Source organism: Apteryx rowi, unplaced genomic scaffold (assembly GCF_003343035.1).
Source record: "Apteryx rowi isolate R43461 unplaced genomic scaffold, aptRow1 scaffold_5, whole genome shotgun sequence".
Lineage (NCBI taxonomy): Eukaryota > Metazoa > Chordata > Aves > Apterygiformes > Apterygidae > Apteryx > Apteryx rowi.
In genome coordinates, this window is record NW_020450760.1 from 8992017 (window position 1) to 9010967 (window position 18951).

General features: G+C 39.8%; 1 protein-coding gene across 10 annotated transcripts in view; it reads left to right on the forward strand.

Moving 5' to 3' along the window:
- Positions 1–18951, forward strand: part of FOXN3 (forkhead box N3) — a 221689-nt gene that overhangs the window by 176162 nt on the left and 26576 nt on the right. For 7 of the 10 annotated variants that reach the window (XM_026079705.1, XM_026079704.1, XM_026079706.1 and 4 more), the window contains exon 5: positions 14870–14935. The exons of 2 other annotated variants lie outside the window; for them this stretch is intronic. In XM_026079705.1, coding sequence (XP_025935490.1) covers positions 14870–14935 — 66 coding nt within the window. The remainder of the gene's footprint in view (positions 1–14869; positions 14936–18951) is intronic. One more of the 10 variants, XM_026079709.1, reaches the window with a different exon arrangement.

The following is an 18951-nucleotide window of genomic DNA, read 5'->3' on the forward strand; positions in this document are numbered from 1 at the left end:
AAAAGGCAAAAACCTTGGCCCTGTTCTAAGGATCTGGAAACAGAGTTAGTGCTTCATCAATTGTTGAGGCTGCAGAATAAAGGCATTTAGTAAAAATCGAGGTGAAAGTAAAATGGCTTATTTGTGAGGACCTTAGGAATTGTGGATTTCTTGGAGTAAAGTTTTAAGCTTTATTGCAGTCTCTTCCTTTTTCTTCTTGTTTCTGTTTTGTTGCGACTTCAATATATATTGAAAAGCACATGCAATAAATGAAAGTGAAGAAAAGTGTGTTAAAGAAAAAAAATATAGATTATTTTAGCATATAACTGAGACACTACCTTGGATGGTAGACCAGGTGTTTCTGAGAAGGAGCTGTTGGTGAGGACAGGTTTCTTATTTCATCGCATTTAAAAAAACCCGAAAAATTTGACACTTCAGGAGAACTACAACAATTATTAGCAACCAAGACGTGTAGTAAGAGACCATCTTTGCCTCAAGAAGCTTGCAGTCTAACTACACAAGATAGGCAACACATGCAAAGGAGAAAAAATAAAATTCACCCATTTAGAAGGGAGAATAAAGCACCATACCTGAAATCACACTGTCTTTATGGAAATATGAATATAAATTTGAGGCCTTCTTACTCCCAAGGGTTTGCTGGCATAATTTTGCTGGAGAGAGGTATAGCTGAAAAAAGAATATTCCTGTGTATCTTACTCTAGAGTCCAGCCTGAAATGTGGGCACAGGGCTTAATATAGACAGAGAGTCCAGATGGACTGAGCTGCTGTCACTCCCTGAAAGTCTGATGTACTTTACTTTGAAATTGATAAATGGAGTCGTAGAGAGTTGTTGCTGTGATATGAATTATTCCCACTGTTATTAAATAATAAACATGACCACAATGACCTACTCACTGAGTAGACTGAATTCCTTCTGTGACTTAATCTTGGTAATGGCTTCGTATTTGAACTAAATAATGTCACGGGTGAGCTGAGAGCTGCTGAAGAAAGGAGCAGAAGGAGGAAGTTGGTAGATTGATACCATATCATGTGTATCATAAAGCAAGGTAGTAAAAAGCCTCAGGAAATTATATTTCTTAAGTAATGCAATCAGAATTGCACTTAGACAGAGAAGATTGCTTTGTATTTACTAGCTGTGTTTACTGCTTTTTCTGATGTGCTTAAATAGGAAAAACAGGTATTCAGAAAACTTCAGGGAATGGAAAATGGAGTTCTAGACCTGAATCTGTACAGTTACTTTGGGGAATAACATAGCAAAATGAGTGAGCTTGATTTGCTGCACAGCAGATGCCAGGATTATATGATGTGGAAGGAATTTTTTACTTTTAAACCCTTTCAGTGTGATGAAATGCAGGGGAGAGGAAGGAGGGGCTGACATAAATGCCCTCATTTTTTTTAACCTCTTCTGTGCTTTGAATCCAGAGATACCAGCTGATTCATGCAAGCCTGGCTCATATGTGTAGGTGGGCTCTACCAAAACAATAATTAAATGTAGTATATGTTTCTGGAATAGAGCTCAAACACAGTGGAAAATACAATTATTTATTCTGTGGTTTAAAGCCATGCTGCTATAAACAGAAAATGCAACAAACAGAGAAGAGTTTGCATGAAAACTGATGAACTAGTACAGTGTGTCTTTTTTTTGTATTTATACAATATTTAAAACAAGTTTAGCAGACTATAAAGCTTTTGATTATTGTCAACTTGTAAGCGTGTTCTGCTACATTGTGCAGTGTCTGAAAATAAAATGTGCCAGCAGTTATTTACAAAAGTTAAAGGCTTTCCAGCCCAGCTCTTGGGAGGACCGGAGGATATCTGGCACTGTGTTGTGGTCTTCCGGTCCTCTCGGAGCCTTACTGGTACGAGTGCATTCGTTTACAGAGGCATCATAGCGATCTTTTCACTGAGATGAAAATGAACCTGTTTGAATGAATCTTATCCTCTTTTGTGCTATATTTAGTAAATACCATTGACTATTGTTATATTTAATGAAAATGACTGAGTGGATTAGAGCCTTTATTCAAATAAATTGGTGTCCCTTACAAGTGATTATTCTTTCATCTAAAAGATCATTTATTTCAGTTATAATAATGTTTAAAAGTTGTGCAGGTGAGATTCTGCCACATTTTTATGGAGTCACCACATACGGTTGAAATGGTCTCCCCAAAATTACTGGCAGCGTGCATAAACAGTGGGCCGTTTAGGTTTGTTTGTATACCGAAATTTGAGTTTGCTATCTCAAACCTACATTTCTGTTCAATGTCCACTTTATTGTGCAACTGAAAACTTGTGCAACAAAATTAGAAGGGATTTAGGGCTTGCATTTGCGGGGAGGTGAGAAGAGGAACTGGAGGCRAGGTGAGGCTCTGGCAGCCAGGGAGGGCTGCCGTCCTCCTCCCTCTCCCCCGGGACTTGACAACAGGCAAATTACGGCCCCCTGTTGCCTCCCTTTCCAGCGGATAACACAAGGGCGATGCCTGTATGCAGCCCTGCTTCAGACGCGTACGGTAGTGCTGGGACACTTAAATATTTCAGATGGACAGAGGAGAATTGTTTATCTTGACTAATTTTAAAGACAAAATACTTCCCTACAGAGCGGAAAGGAAGCAGAGAGGAGGGGAGCGAGGGAGCTCCCCGTGAAACGAGTGAGCAAGGAAAGAGGTGAAATCCCAGGTGACAGGATCTTTGCCATGTTTCCCTTTTAGGCAGTAATAAAGCTCCAAGCGGCTTAATATTCAAAGCCTGTTGAACCTGTTGGCAGAAATCGAGTCCTAGGTGCTCGTTGCACACTGTTTGTTGCCACCAACTTTATTGCGATTGCCTAGCGATGGTGTTTGTTTTCTTGGCATTTGCTTTCCGATGCAAGGTGTCGCTTGTCAGTGCCCAGCCCTGCAGAGGGGGAACCGCTGGGGCCAAGGTACGCCTGGGCTTTCGGTGGCTCACGCACGCCCCRCCTGCCAAGGGTGACGGAGGAGGAGGAGGGTTGTGGCATTGCCGGGGCTGAGCCTCAGAAAAGGGAAAACTGCCATCTTTTCCTGCTCCCACTGGCAGGCATGGGCAGCATTAAACCCTCTGCTTTTATAGGAACAAGCTGACCTACTTATTAAAGCATTATATTTCAGTGTTCAGCTATCACTGCTCAAAAGGAGTTGGCTACTGCCCCCACCTAAATTCAGGCTCTGTCCCAGGCTTCCTGGGGATCTTGGGAAAAGGCATCTCATAGCTCTACACCTTTGATTCCTCCCTTTCTGGAAACGTAGGTGACAGTTCAGACTTGTGTATTGGGCGTGGGGATAAATGTGCCAAGCGGTGAGGCGTTCTGGTGCCATGGCGATGGGCACCACATAATTATCCACGTGGAAAAAGGGAAAAAARCCCATTGGAAGGACTGATGTATGACAAAGAGTAACAGAAAATCAGAAAGAAAGGAAAATTGGAGGTGAATGAGGATTATGGGTTATGAAAGGTTTTGACTCAAAATTTGTTTGTATTCTGTGAGATAAAGAAAGTCACTAATGATGATAGGTTTTGATACATTTAGGGTATCTAAAAGGAAAAGTGTTTTGCCAGCTTGTGAAATTCTTAGGTGATCGTGGTCAGATRCTCTTCCCTAGCTGGGTTCAGAAAGCACAGTAAAGTTTGGTTTGTTAAGAACAGAAGTTAAGCAAATTTAGAGAAGACCAAATAATGTCTCTGCAGGCTGGTGAGGAGTTTCCTCCAGCTTCCGTCAGCTGGTGGCACTGTGGCGATGTGGGATTTGTGCTTCTTGGTTTAGGGAGGGACGTAAGCCTCTAGCCCTGTGGCTGTTTGGGACCGGGGTTTTGGTCTGTTCAGCAAATCCAGATTTCTGTGAGCAGGTGACAAGAGTGGGGTGGTTGAAAAGATGGAAGAGCCACAAGGAACTGTCCTTTCTGTGGTTGTCCGGCACGTCTGCCTCAGCTCGGGCGTCCTTTTAGCTTTTCAGAGATGCTGGCTGTCCACTTTGCAATGTCAGCAAGAAGTGTCTGCTACCATCTGTCTGTAATCGTAGACTTGCACCTTCTCTGTTAGTCCAAGTGGGATATAAACACTTATATGACTTTCTCATACATGTGAAAATGGGTTTGCTGCTCCGACAGACCCCTTCAGCTGGTTTTAAAGAGATTTTTCTGTTATGATGTATAGTTTCTTGTGACTATATCTATTTAGTTTTCCTATCTGGAAAGCCAGCATTGTTGTCCAAATATTCAAATATTTTTTCCAAGAGATTTGCAGCTTTACCCCCTTAAAAGCTGTAGCCTCCTTCAGTAATGACATTTCAGGTGTTTTAAATGTCCAGCAACTTCTTACAAGCACAGCCTGCGTACGTGGTCGGTTTGGTTCTCTCTTCACCAAGTAAAGAGAAAGGGACAAGAGCTTCTTAGTTTGCCCACTCTCTTTTGTGAAGTAAACATGCTTGACGCCTTTCAATGGAGGATCCGAAAGAGGTTTACGAAGGAGTTTGTCTTGTGTTCTACCCATTCGTTATTATCCGATAGCTGCTCCCATCAGCTAACTGCAATTCAGAAAGTCCAAGGACTTTTTGAGCAGGGTCATTCATAGCAAATCGGGTGGGTGGCAGAAGTGGGATCCTGTGTCTCCCCTTATTTGTTCTTGATTTAAAAGGTCACAGGTAGATAATAAAGAAAGATTGTTCTGGATGTTTTGGATAAAATAATCTGCTTAATAGCAGTTTGGCATATTAGAAACATCCTAGGGACTTCGAAATGATACTTAGCTGTAAGATCTTGCCTTTAGTTCTGTGTCTAGTGACTCAAGTGAGTTATTCTGCCGTCACATTTTGGTTAATGGCATTTCAGATTTCCTCTATTTTTGAAATATTTAGGTAAAAAATTCCAAGGAAGCAAATATTTAACATATATGTTTGATAGTATACAGCACAGACAGTACTAAATCTTTGCATTAGCAAAATGTTTACTGGAAGATCTAAGTTGCATGTGCAACTGAATTCAAGAAAAATGTAAGTGAAAGCATGTTTTATAGTTCTTTCAGAACTGCAACCTATCTTCTACAAAATCTCCTTCTGAGTATTGGATTAAGAAGCTAAAAAAATTAATAAGTAGGTTGTAATGTTTAGATAGTCTAAACAAACTGTGTTTCAGTTGTTCTAAAGAAATTCTAATATTATGTATGGTATTTAAGATAAATTAAAGCCCTAACCTAAGGCTGACTTATTTCGCTCACTAAAGTCTGTTCAGTGTTCAGCCAGCTTATGTTCAGCATGTTGCTTTCACCAGGAGCTTTCACTAAAAAAAAAAAGGCCAATATGGTCTCAGAATATTAATTGCTGTAATTAGAAATTAAGTCTGTTAATTCATTGGTTTTCTAATAATCTATAATGGGAATGTAAAGGTCTTCAAAGGCTACCTTTGTTTTCATTTTGGGGCTTTTTCATGATCGTAATTCTTCAAAAATTAGGTTACTTCTGGCATTGTCTTACCATTGGCCTGCATTTCTCCCCTCACTGCCAACAGGTAGCTCTCCAGCAAAAAAAGGTCAAAAGCCACTAAGCACTAGATTCCCTCTCTTCTGTAATTTTCTTTATAATTTCAATATTAAAGAATTTCATAAAAAAAGATCATGGCAGGAAGAGTGAAAACAGTTTTGTCACATGACGGTTGCTAGACTGCCTTCCCTTCTCCATTGATTGGCTTCAGGGAGGTAGGGAAGCAGCTTGTTGGAGCCGTGTTGAACATCGCTCCCTGTGGAGAGTGCTCAGCCGTTATCCAAAGGCCTGGGCGAGTCTTCGGCTTCTGTGTGTACAGGCTGGAACTGGCTTGCCGCAGTGCGAAACAAGGATCATCAAGTGTCCTGGGGGGAAAATGGGCAGTCATCTGCCTCAGGTTGTTTGGGTAAATTTGTATCTAGTCCTACTGGTCTTCAAGGGGGATGCACTTGCAAAGGATTCACAAGGCAGACAGAGATGACCTAGCAGGCTTTTCCAATGTGTTTAATAATAATTTTTCAAAACTAATAATTTAATTTGTTTATTAATTCATTCACAGTAGTGATTGTTAGTTGGTCTTAGTCTTAGGAACAGGTGAGGTAAATGGCACTGGCTTTGGTTTGTTTGGTTGGTTGGGTTTTTTTATGTATGCTATACCTGTCTGTCTTGGACATCGTTCTACAAACAGAAAACAATCAGTTTTCCAAGATGTGACTTTACTGAAGAAATGGCACAAACTCTAACCCCCATTCCTCCTCTCTCTTTCCTGGGAATAAGCACCTAATCTAGATCTGAAGGACAAACCTGGGCTGGCTGGCATGGCTGCGTTACGTGGAAGTGAGCCCAGGCGGGCTGCATGCCCACCTATRTGTGTACCTGCTAGTTGGGTGTGCTTTATTGTTATTTTATAACATGTTTCTGGTGGCAGTTCTAGCAATCCTGCCTACATCCGCACCTTGTAACCCAGGACTGCACAGCGGGAATTGTTAGGCTTGCAGCCAGTCTTCCCCTATTGTCCTAATTACTTTGTTCTGGCTTCCATTAGAAGACTTTTCTAGAATGTCATTGCTCTCATGGCTAGAAATGTTCTGATTACCAGTCTGTCTTCAGTTATGGTTGCTTCACTAATGTTGTCTTTGAACTTAACTGTTCTTTCTTGCTTCTTCCCCCCACATCCCTTGGTCACCTCGTTGCATTGGTCGAATCTTATTTCTTTTCTGCTTTTGTTTTGCTTAAGTGAGCAAGTCATGCTTTCTGTTTGTCTCATAAAGTTGGTTTCCAGATCAGTCCAGTTGTCCAGTTTGGGGGTTTATTTTGAATGAATCTTTCCTCCTTTGCTTGGGATACAAGCTGGAGAGAGCTCTTTGCACATTGACATAAAAAAAAAAAAAAAAAGCAGACCACAGTGAGGTCTAGAGTTTCTCAGTCCTGTGTGTTTCCCTGTGTTTCCCATGGAACCGTTCAGTTCAACAAAACATGCTCTTTCAAAATCACAGATCTTAAACAAAATTAGGCTTGCTTCCCACTTGATCTAAACAGAATCAGTTTGTGGTCATTTGTTCCAAAGTTGTCCTCATTACTTAAGAAAAAGAGCAGAAAAGAATCTACTCCTGTTGGTTCAGCAACTTGGACTAAGAAACTTGTCAGATGTCACATGCAGGAATAACTGGCTTTGCCATTGTTAATAGCATTTGTTCTCCATTCCGCACTGTAAAGTTAGTCTCCTATGTTGACATAATTCCCAATTCTTTAATGATATAAGCTCTGACCGCATCCAAATCTGGTGCCAGAAATCAGGAGCAGACTCAGCATTGCTCTCTTAGACTTCTTCAACCACCTTCCCATAGCATGATTTTAATCCAAACATTTTCTGTGTTATCTTTTCTTTATTTTGGAGGTCTGTCATTTCATTATCGCATGATAGTATCCTGCCATATAAAACCTGTATTTCTCTTCCCTCAGAAGCAGTGACCTTTTGACACCTGTTTCAGTCATAATTGCTATTCCACCCAGTTTTTGAATTTTCCTGTAATAACACTAGTACTTTGAGTTCCTYTTTTATTATGTCAGTCTGCCTGCTCTATTAGCACGCAGCTATTTTAGCTGTTGGGTTTTTTGCTTACCTTTTTTTTGTTGTTGTTTTTGACTGCATTTGGCTCCCTAGTTAGAATATATATGGCCCTTTTACTGATGGTGTCACCTGCCTGACCCCTTTTCTTAACATTAGTAGTACTTTATTCTTCAAATCACTGAAATACCTTTCTGCATCATGGTTTTTGTGTTTATCTGACACTTTCCCCTTGGTTTCTGGATCCTGAAGCCAGTGTGGAATTTATGTCGGCCTCTCCCAACCATCTCCTGCCGTGTTAGTGCTGTCAGCTGTGCCATTGCCGTTCCACTAGTGGGGATGTTTGGGCTCCTGAAGAGTGTACCCAAAAGCTGCCTTTGCCTGCCAGGCTGGTGGCTGAGCAGAGGGGACTGCAAGGGTTTATTGAGGGTCCCTCAGGGGCTATTCAAGACATGGAGGCTCTTGTCCAGCCTGGCAGGTCCCGCGCTTGCAGGGCTGAGAGGAGGCATGCTCTGTTCTCAGGGGCTGCGACCTGTCCAGGATTGACTTGAGGGTGTTCTGAAATACATGAGAGGGAAAACGAGTGCTTGCAGAAAACGCTTGCRTAGGACAATAAGGTATGGTTTATGTGGACTTAAATGGCCCAAGTTTTGTAGAGGGGTTCTTCCTGCTGCCATCCGTCCTCTCTCTTTGCTGGAAGAGAAAGCTATTGTTAGCAGCAGGGACAGTATGAAAGCTTGGGATTGGGCAATGATGTCCTTGATGTCCCAGTTAGATATAACACGTCTGCATAACTGGGGACAAAGTGGTGTGTTTGTGTGTATCCTTTGATTAAAAAAAAAAAAAAAAGTATGCAACCTGTAAGGCTGCAAGGAGTTAAAGCCTCATAATTCCGTATTCCACTGTAGAAGCTGAGGCTGCAGCAGCCAGTTAAGAAGACAGTTGAAATTCCTGATCAAGAATTAGGTAAGTAAATGATGGCACAGCAAGTTGTCTCTGTTCTCTTCGGTGCTAGGCTCGCTGACCGGTGCTTTCTCTGTCTGATGTTTAGTGTTCAGTACCACAAGCTGCATGGGCTGGAAGTCAAGTAAGAGTTTACTGTTGCTTTTGTGATGGGTAAATTTTCTTTTCACATCCTTCAGCATTGAAAAAGATGCTTGCAGTAATGCACACCAACAGGAAAGATTCTTTTAAAAATTAAAAAGAAAAAACAACATTAAAACGAAGCAAGCCCCCCCCCCTTTTAAGCAGAGAATATATTACAGTGTGCCCTTTTTATGTATAAAATATATATCTTGTATCTCCTTAGTCATCTCTCTCTTTAGAGATTTTTATCTTGCACTGGTAAAATATATATCAGTGTTGCTACTCTTTTTAACAGTTAACTGATGTTAATCTTTACTGCTGAAATCAGAAGTTATGATGATGGTTTTTTTTCCAGACAGCTTTTCAGATAATAGATGAACCTTTTTGATAAAATTGGACATGTGCAAGATCTTCTGTAACTCTTTCTCCTACCCTTCTTTTTTACTAATGTTAATATTTTGAACAAGAATACTTGTTGTAACTGTTTGTTTATACATTTTTTTAGCTGATAACAAAACAGGAATTGTATGTGTAGTTCGGCGATGATACAAATTTAACAAAGAGGAGGAGCAGGAAAGCAGTTTCTGTTATAAATGCTCTGTATTGTTTGAAATCAGATTTTATCTGTTTGTTCACAGTAATTTGTGCGGTAGTTTACTTGGCAGTGCTGCAAATTAACTTAAACAGGAAAAAGTAACGGTTCATTTAGACCCGTACCTTTCTTTTTCTGTGTCTCATACTAGATCCTTTCAAAGGAGTGGGGGAACCACTGTGACTGCCAGACCAGTTCTGTATTACTAGTGAAATAACTTCTTCCTGGCCTCTATAGTAAGCTTTCCAAATTCTTACTCTTGGTCGTTCATGCACTGTTGTTGAGGTACGAATATAATTTCTTATTTTTTCCTGATTCTGAATCCCTTACTGGTTTACAGTACAGTTYCACAAGTATTCTATTTATTTTAAGCAAGCCCTGCTCAGCCTTATTTAAGTGTTTCAGAACTGGACTCAATGGCATCCTATACCACAGAGTTTTACAGAGTTACAGTATTTACAGTTCTCTTCAGGTATTTCGTTCTACCTAGCTTTCTCATTGCAGTTTTATTTTACCAGATATGTTCTTATTCTGTTGTTAGACAAAATAGATTAAAAATAGAAAAAAAGGAATAAAAACCCTTCACTATATTAATTATTTTCTGTGTCTTTGACCTAACTTGACTCATACCCAAGTTCACCATCATGATGTGGGAAGAGAAAAGGCACATCCATTAACAGACAAGTTAAATAGAGACGAGCTGCTGTTTGCACTGTTGGAGTTTAATAAGCCTGAAGGTAAAAGGTGGAAGACGGAGTTTTGCTTTTGCAGCATTTTCCTGCTGCTGAAAATTGAAAATATCAAAAAAGAGTCAAACCTCAACAAATATGTAGGAGGGGGGTATGCTAGGAATTGAGGTAGGGAATAGAGAGACTGATCTTGTAGAAAAGGAATAAAGTAGACCTTTATGTTTTGAATACCGTGGCAATAAATATTATGCATCCTGCCTAGAGAAGAGGAATTTGAATGGAAAAAAGCAGTAGAGGATGCTGATGCAAAAATAGACAGGGTTGAAAGAAGAATAATGATTGATAAAGTGAATCTTGTTTTACAAAACCAGTTCTATTTTAGATGTAGTAACTTAAATTTAAAGAAGATCTTATAAATTCCTTTGTGATGAGATAACATGCCAATGATTGTGGTGTACAGATGGTGCAGTTTATTTATTAACTGTATTTTTTACATCAGTTGGCAATAACATTTTAGTAGTACCGAAATATGCATCGTAAGTGCCTTTCTCTAGGCATCTGTGCTTGAAAATTCAGGCCATGGTTGCTTTGAACTATTTCAACTGCTATTTTCTTTAAAACCATATAGTATAACTGTAAAAATAATACACTCTAGTAAAATCAAGAGGGACTATGTTACTCTGGTTTTTATTATGTTTTAGTCAGTAGGGGATGAGTTTGAATCGTTCAATAATATGAAATCAAAGTTTGGAATGAATCAATATTATTAATTATTATAAAACTCTTCATCTCTATATGAAATGAACTAAAATCAGAGCTCACAAACAGCATAAATGGACAGATGTCACATCCAGCTTTCTCAGGGACCGTATTTGGTTTTAAATTTTTTGTCGATTCTAGAATAAACAGTCTACTATGTGAGGGTTAACCTATGTGTTACTTAATGTTTGTATATAATCTCATGCCAAAATATTTCGTGCTTATTACTTCACCACTTAACATGTCTGTGCAGAACACATTCTAATCTATACAGATAATATGTAGAGTGAAATTTGGCCCCAAACATGTCTTGGAAAAAATGCACTAGAACGTAATTCCATAAAAGCATTAAATTTTAGGTTAGTTCTTCCGAAATGGAAGTAGTTACTGCTTACAGGTTTGATGTTCAGTTTTGAACACCTTGCTGAAGTAGGGCCTGGAATCTAAAATACAGGGGTATTGTATCTAAAATATAACAAAGTTGCCATGAGGTTTGTGACTTACAGTTTTTCTGGTATTTTCTTCATCAGAGCAAGTTTTGTCTTTGAATGCTATGCTAGAGAAAATAATAGTAGATTTTCACTGCAAGTGGAGGTACTACAGCTGGATTCGTGTTCCTGCTGCATGTTGACTTTGAACCCCTTTGGGATGTATGTCTTCATGCTTTTTTTTGAGTTCATGTAATTGCATATGTTCTCTTCCAGGTCCTTTCTGATACCCTGTAAAGGGCACTTGGTAGTTGGGGGACCAAGCACTTCACTTTCAGATTGTGGAGTGAAGCACTGTCTATATAGACAGCAATTGCCTGTTAAGGAGAGATGTGGCTGCTGGCACTTTTTCTGTCACTAACTTTTGACATTGCCCATTTAAGACTTTGACTTACTCTTTCTTCTTCTTGCAACATCCACAATACTTCCTTTCATCATCTTTGTTCCTTACTGTCCTTTTTGATTGGGAAAGTTAGGCCTCTTCTTCTTCTTCTTACTAGCAAAATATGAAAGTACAGATTGTGTATGCAGTTATCTCTCCACTTCTTTTTTGAAGTAACAAAAAGAAACCAAAATGCATTCATTTAAATATTTATTTAATTTTCTAAATCCCAAAACTTTGAATGTAGGCATTTTTAGCTTGGTCTCCTAGGAAAAGATCTTTCTGCAATCATTTTTCACTGTCTAACCACCTTCTGTTAATAACTTTGGAAGCCTTTGGGTAGATCACAAACGCTTCAGGTAGGATAGAGATCTCAGTTATGAAGTTTACAAGTTTCACAAATACAGACAAGCAGGTAGAAGAGTGTCCTACTACCATGCTGGTAAGGCTGCAGCTCGAGGTCAGCCATTACGACTGGCAATGAGAGGATCTGTGTGGAAGAGATTTTACAAAGACCCCAGCTGTGGGGAAAGGGCCAGGAGAACGTGGGCACTCGCAGGTGCCAGGGGTCTAGCCAGGAAGCACCCATCCATGAAAGGGCACCTTCATTTGTCCGTCTTCAGTGCTGCTCCTCATGGCTGCCCTTCTTGATGTCCTTCTAGGAATAACACCTCCAAACAGGGAGCAAGTACGAGCAGGATAAACCTGCCTGTCAGTTCGCCCTCTGACATTACTACTGCAGCTCTTCGTACAGTCTCTGACTGCTGAGTGCCATGATCGGCCTCAGCCCTTGCCTTCAGCCTCAGCTGCCACACGGGTGTCTTCCTTGAGCAAGTGCTCTTTCCCTAGTGTAGCTGGGGCCTTGCCTTGTTCAGCCGGTCCCTCTTTCATCTCTCTGCAGAAACACCCCAGAGCGTGTTGTGCTGTATCCTGCTGATACCCACTGGCTGCCTGTTCCCAAGCTCTCCTTCCTCTGCGGAGGCACTATGGGATACCTGTCCGGTTTCTTCGGGAATATACCGATATATACGTAGCCAGACAAGATAGTGGGTGTGGATGTACTTGAATCGTGGTTGTGCTTTGGAAAATAGCTGCTGTGAATGCAGTCAGATGTTGTGAACAGCTCATCTTAGTGTCATGAAGTCATTACAAAAACACGGTTGTACCATTAGTGATCCAAAGACTAAGAATACACCTTTCAAGATAAACTAGATGCACCTATATTATCCCAAAACACAGAGTTTGTTGGACAAGCAAAAGCCAAAGTTAGTAGGAAGTGTATTATCTTCTGGTTGTGTCTTTTTGTCTTTTTATTCTTTCAATAGCAAAATTAACATTATGTTACAATGTTACCCAATGGTAGGACTTTAATGAAAGTAAAATGAGAAAATAAAATTTTAGGAACAATCTATAAACAAATGCTGAAGTTGGCTATATGAATTATGATACAGTAAATTAGACTTCTAAAAATCTTTTAATTTTATGGTACAAAGGAGCTGGGGGAATTCTGGTTTGGCTTGGCTTTATTTTCTTGGGCTTCTTTGTTTTTTGTTTAGCTTTTTAATGTAGATACATTATAATGTAGATACATGTTTTCAGTTTGACTGAAGGGAAATGTTTGCTTTGTGGTGTCTGGATCCAATCCTGCAAAATTCACGCATTCAGAAGTCCAGCTGTTTGGAAATGGCACTTTCAGCATAATTGCTTTCAGCAGCAGTTCTGCTTTTGATATGTCTTCAGAGTTAAGAATGAGCATACGCTGGTAAAGCCCCTTTCCTGAGAAGTCTGCCTAGTGACCACTGTAAAAAAAATGTGCTCACCTGCCTGGGGGACAGGCAGGCATCTGCTTTTCAGTATATGGGCACCTTTTATTCCAAGATAGTCTCCTGCTACTCTGACTTTAGTTTTACACCTGTTCTGCTGTTGTTTTATTTACTATTTCAGCACTTAAATAATAGGGTAGTCACATTAGAGATGTGTTTACAGCTATTTACAGAAAGATAGTAGAGACTTAAACTAAAAAAAAAAAAACACCGTCTTTAAGGGTCAAGTCAGTTTATATTTTGCTTAAGCAGATATTAAAATCCTCTTCTCTCTACATCATTTATATTGTTAATAACTTGTAGGACTTCATACCACATCACATTACTCTCCTGGAAATAGATTTGAATGTCTAAAAGTACAAAATACAATTTTTTTAACGGTGAAAAATAATTTTCTTACATAACAACCAAAATAAAATGTCGTGAAGCTATTAGCAGTAAATTGAATTTTTTTGGTATGTAATTTAGCATAAATACTGACAAGCCGAAAAAAGGAAAATAAAAACAACAAACCCGTACTCATTAGTCATTCAGTTTAGCAGCGCCGAGGCAGCAGTCGGCAAGGGCGTGCGTTTTTATGTCTGCTTCAGTTGCACACTTCATTTGTTTGGCCACGGCATCGGCGGCACGCTCTGTCGCGGGCCTCCGTGGGCGATTAGCGAGTTGTGCTGCGGGGCAGCTGGGCCGCTCGGCTGGGGCAGATGTTCTTTTCAGCTCATTCACTGGCCACTGCTGGGTTGTTTACTGTTGTCATAGCTACCCCCATTTCCATAGCAGCCGTGCTGCTGTGTGTGAAGCACGTGAATATAGTTATAAAAGGATCGTATTTTGTTCTGTCTCTATAACTTACCATCTGTCAACTGACTGTTTGTGATGGATTCCAAAAACCAACTGAAGAACAACAGCAGCCGGCTGATGATTTTTGCTTATATTAAGGTGACAATGGCTGAGGATGCAAATAAGTTGGTGCTTCAGTGAAATGCAAGCTTCGTTTCTTTCCCCAAATTGTAGCGGTTTTGCTTCCAACGCATTCTCCAACATCCCTGAAATCCTTATTGATGGAGGAAAATGACCCAGTGTCATCTTTTGTATTCGATTAGGTGTAGGTGCCCTCTGTGCTTTCCCACTCTGCTGTTAGCTCATCCTGGTGTGTTGATTCTAAATTGTGATGTTGCATCTGCTTTCACAGATCATTTGTAATGAAATCTAAATACTCTTCAGCAAAATTAAATAGCCAATTTGTGAAGCTAACAGAGAAGGTACCATGCACACACGAGTAGAGTTTGGTGACATATTCATCAGTGCGCTCTACTTAGCAGTAGTATTGGGATCACATGCAAGTTTGGGGGAAAATCCAAAATGTGATCAGAGCCCTCTGAATAAATGACTTCTTTATACCTCTACACTGCAGAGATTCGGTGCAATCTACAGTTTAGCAAGGGGGGCAAAAAGATTAGCCCAGTTGTAAATAATGTATTTATTGGTTGATTTTTCCAGATCCTGACATTGATGCTGCCACTGCCATGATGCTTTTGAATACTCCCTCTGAGATACAAGCAGGTTGTGAGTAGATATTTCTATAGCATATAGCAACATAGACATGTAAATTATTATTCTCTTTTCTAAATATACAGTGTACCAGATAAAAAGGATTTAATAAAGAAATATAACTTCCCTTGTAGAGCCTTATACTTACTTGACCCTTACATGAAGTATAATTTTGTGGTTCATGTTACATTCATTGTTACATGAATGATAGTAATCCATAATCTCTAATGTTAAAGAGAGGTTATTGTTATTCATGGCATACATATAATTGAGTAACATACTATTATCCGTACTGATAGAAAGACCTGGGGCAACAGCCAGGAGAAAGGCAGAGAGAGAAAGAGAGCAAGAGAGCGAAGGGTACATGGCATATGGTTTTGTTTTCATTTTGTTTTGATTTGACTCCCATTGTGTGAGTTACCACAGCCATCTGGATACTTTCCATTCACTTGGGCAGTGTTTCAACTCCTTCCTTGCACATATCCTGCCCATTTCGCTGTTTTGCTCTATCCAATTCCAGGCACTAGGCAGGCTCCGGGCAGTAACGAAAGGTCTGACTTCCTGCCAGTAGGATCCTCTTGTTCTGTGACCAGACCTGAGGTTTTGATGCTGTATTTTAACAGAGCACTTAAGGGGCATTGGCCCCCACTTTACTGGGCTGTGCAAATAGTGAAAGGATCATCCGGCCCCAGAGAGCTTACAGTGAAGGCATTAGAGGAATCCGTAAAGGGATATAGCCACACAGAAGTGGGGAGTGCAAGAAAACAAACACATCACTGGTCAGCAAGCATGGTAGTAATGCCAAGTGACAGCCCTAAAAAAACAAACGCAGAAGTTAAAATAGAAGCCATTATGAGGCCTGTCCTAGCATCACTGCTATTGTTCTAGCTCATGCAACCAAATCCGAATTCTAGGCGAAGCTTTGATTCGCACTTTGATACTCTGCTTGGGGAGGAGAGTCGATTACAATCAAAGCATTTCCTGTGCAGCTGGGAGAGCTATTTTTCACCTGCTTTGTGACCCTGCTGGAGAGTCTCTGTTGAGAACTTCCAATGGGGGAAGAGCATGATGCACCAAGAAGCTGTCTGTTCCTGAGAGAGAGCAGTCTGTACCCTCCTCTCGCCTAATCAGCTGTCAGGAATTGTGTACAGTAAAAGATGGAGGAATTCCAACGGTGTGTAGGTAGGAAAAAAGAAAGATTTTACTGGGGGGAGGAGGTGGGGTTGATAGGAAGAAAAAATGAGAGATTTTTAGAGGAGCAGCAATTTAAAGATGTTAAGATTTGTGGGGCAAAGAAAAGGGGAAAAGAAGCTGGGGTAGAATGAAAGAGTGCAGGGTTAGAAGACAGAGAGGATGTGTGAGTGGGAAGAAGAAACAAAGAAATATATTTACACAAAAGCATGGAGAAAACACAGAATGATCCAAACTCCTGAGGAAATTGGAGAGCAGGAGAAGGATGCAGCTATGGAAGAGAGGAGTTGCATAGTAAGCTGCATATACTAAACCCATGCTACAGATTTTTGTCACATGTGCGTATTTCCAGCGTTGCAGCTGTTTGTGTGGAAGTGATTTGAGGACTTGGCGCTTTCATTTCATAGAGATCAGAGCTGTGGAAGGGCAAATGGCTTATTGCTATTTTATTTTATAGAGGTCATTCTGAGGAGTGAAATTCTAACTTTTTAAGTGCGGCATGTCGCTCCTCCCATGTGACCTTCCCAGTGGGTTATTTCGTTAGGACATCAAAAATTAGAGGGAGATAAAACAGAAAGATTGCTCCTTCATTCACATTGCTCCCTCCTTGATGTCAGCAAGTAATGAGACCTTCCTCTGTACCTTTAAACTGAAACATGGTGTCTACTCAGAAGTTCATGAATCCTTCCAAATATTCGACAGAATTGGCTGGAACAGGGAAGAGAGATCAGAAATGTTAATCTTGTCCTCATTGTTCCTCTAAATATCAAAGGAGAAATATTTTTATCTGTGTGTGATAGATTTTTGAGGAAGTAAAACAGCCCATCCTGTGTATTATAATAGGCTCTAGCTTTTCTACCATGTTAGGAAACTCTTAGACAACTTAAAGGAAATTAATTACTACTACACATTAAGAAACAACTGCATGAAAAGTAACTTTTAAAATTCATTGTCAGATAAAAGGCAACTGGGCTATAAAAATTCATAGCAATTCTGAGCATCTTATGGAAGTTCACAATTCATTGTCTGCTCTGTTACTGACTACACTGGTCTGTAAATCAAGCTGTAAATTATCGGTGAAGTAAACATGCTGATACTGTTTGATCTCTTGAAGATTTGGGTTTCTGTCCATAGTATCAAATGGTGGTGTGGTATCAAGCATGTGCTAAAGCCATGAGAGCTGCAAAATTCCCCTTTTGGAAACAAAACTTGCCTGCAAGTGATTTGAAGACACAGGGGCATTACATGCAGTTTGATCACAAGTGTTAATAACTGACTGAAAATGCCCTTTTGGTACCTGAATCTGTTTGACTGTGAGTGTGCAGGTTACCTTGACAACAAGGCCAGATGAAGACAGAACCTGGAACTAATTTCACAATATAACAATATGACAAGTCAGAAAGTTTAAAACTCCAGTCCATTAAGGCTTTTGCCTTTCCTAAAAAACATTGAAACATCATTGTGAAACACGGATGTTGCCAAAGCAGATTATGACAGAGTTTGAATTCATGCGTGTGTGGATCGTTACAGATGTTGGGTTTTTACTTTCAAGGCATCTTCTTGGATTAAAAGCTGTGTTTCCAACAGGGTAAAAATCTGTGCTCATCTAGGCAACGTGGATGCTAAAAGCATCTTTATCCTGATGTTAGCCATAGCCATCATTCAAAGTCTTATTAAAATTTACTCTTTTAATATAGTCTGTCAGAAAGGAATCCCATCTTGGTGGCCTTAGAATATCCAGAGAGTAAACTATTGCTTTTGCCTAACTGATTGATTAATTAATTACATTTTTAAATGACCATTTAGAATTCCACGTTCATGTGTCAAACACCGCTGACAGCCGCACATGAATTTTAAAATCAGCTTTTACTTTTGTATGAAATCATGAAATGGTGTCTGAGCCTGCACAAATTTTGCTTACCGTTTACCCCCAGTCACACCATGCTTTAATTTTCTTGCAAAAAATGGAAAATAAAATAGTAAAACACCATTATTTGGATCAATTTGTGTTTGTGGAGGATTTACTTTGTAGACTTATGAAATGATTGTTCACGTTGGCACTAAAAGATTGGGAATAATGCTATTATAGTTGGATTGTTGACATCAGAAATCAATTTCTGAAATATTAACACTTTGCAGTAATGTCACAGGCTAAATATTTTTAGACTGTAATTAAAGGCAGAAGGTCAAAGTAGCCAGCTCTGTGCAGGACTCTATTGAAATGTACAGCCCAGTWGGCACCAAGAATGAAGCCTGGAAGATAATTGTGATATGCTAAGAAAGGGCATTTAGAAACATAGCTTTAATACTTTATTTATTTCACTTTGTGTACGTTATTGCATTTCGTTGAGTTTTGTATGGTTTAATTACATTTAAAAAAAAATGCTTTCTGTAGCAGCAACTACCACAAGGTGCGAATACTTTGGAAAATAATAGTAGCCAGTACATGAATATTCATTCATTCCAAAATGTGCCTTGCATTGAGAATTGTATTTTGACCTGTAGGGGGCTGGATGCTGGCTGGACCATCTTGAGCAAGTTGTGTCAAATTTCTGGGTCTGTTTTCTCTGAGGGGAATGCAATTCACAGGATGGAAAAGGAGATGGTGAACAAATGGTTAAGCTCAATTTGGAACTCATGACCACAACTAAATGAAGCCTGTGGGTTATTTTGTAGAAAAACGTTAAGATTTTCAGTACTTGCTTCTTATCAAAGTATGTCCTGAATGTGGTTGCTACCAGCTATCACTTATAACACAGCAGTGGTTTTATTTTTTGATCAAGYCTTGTACAGATGCTGAGAGTTTGTTGTCTTTGCCTGGGACTCTTCTCACGGACTCT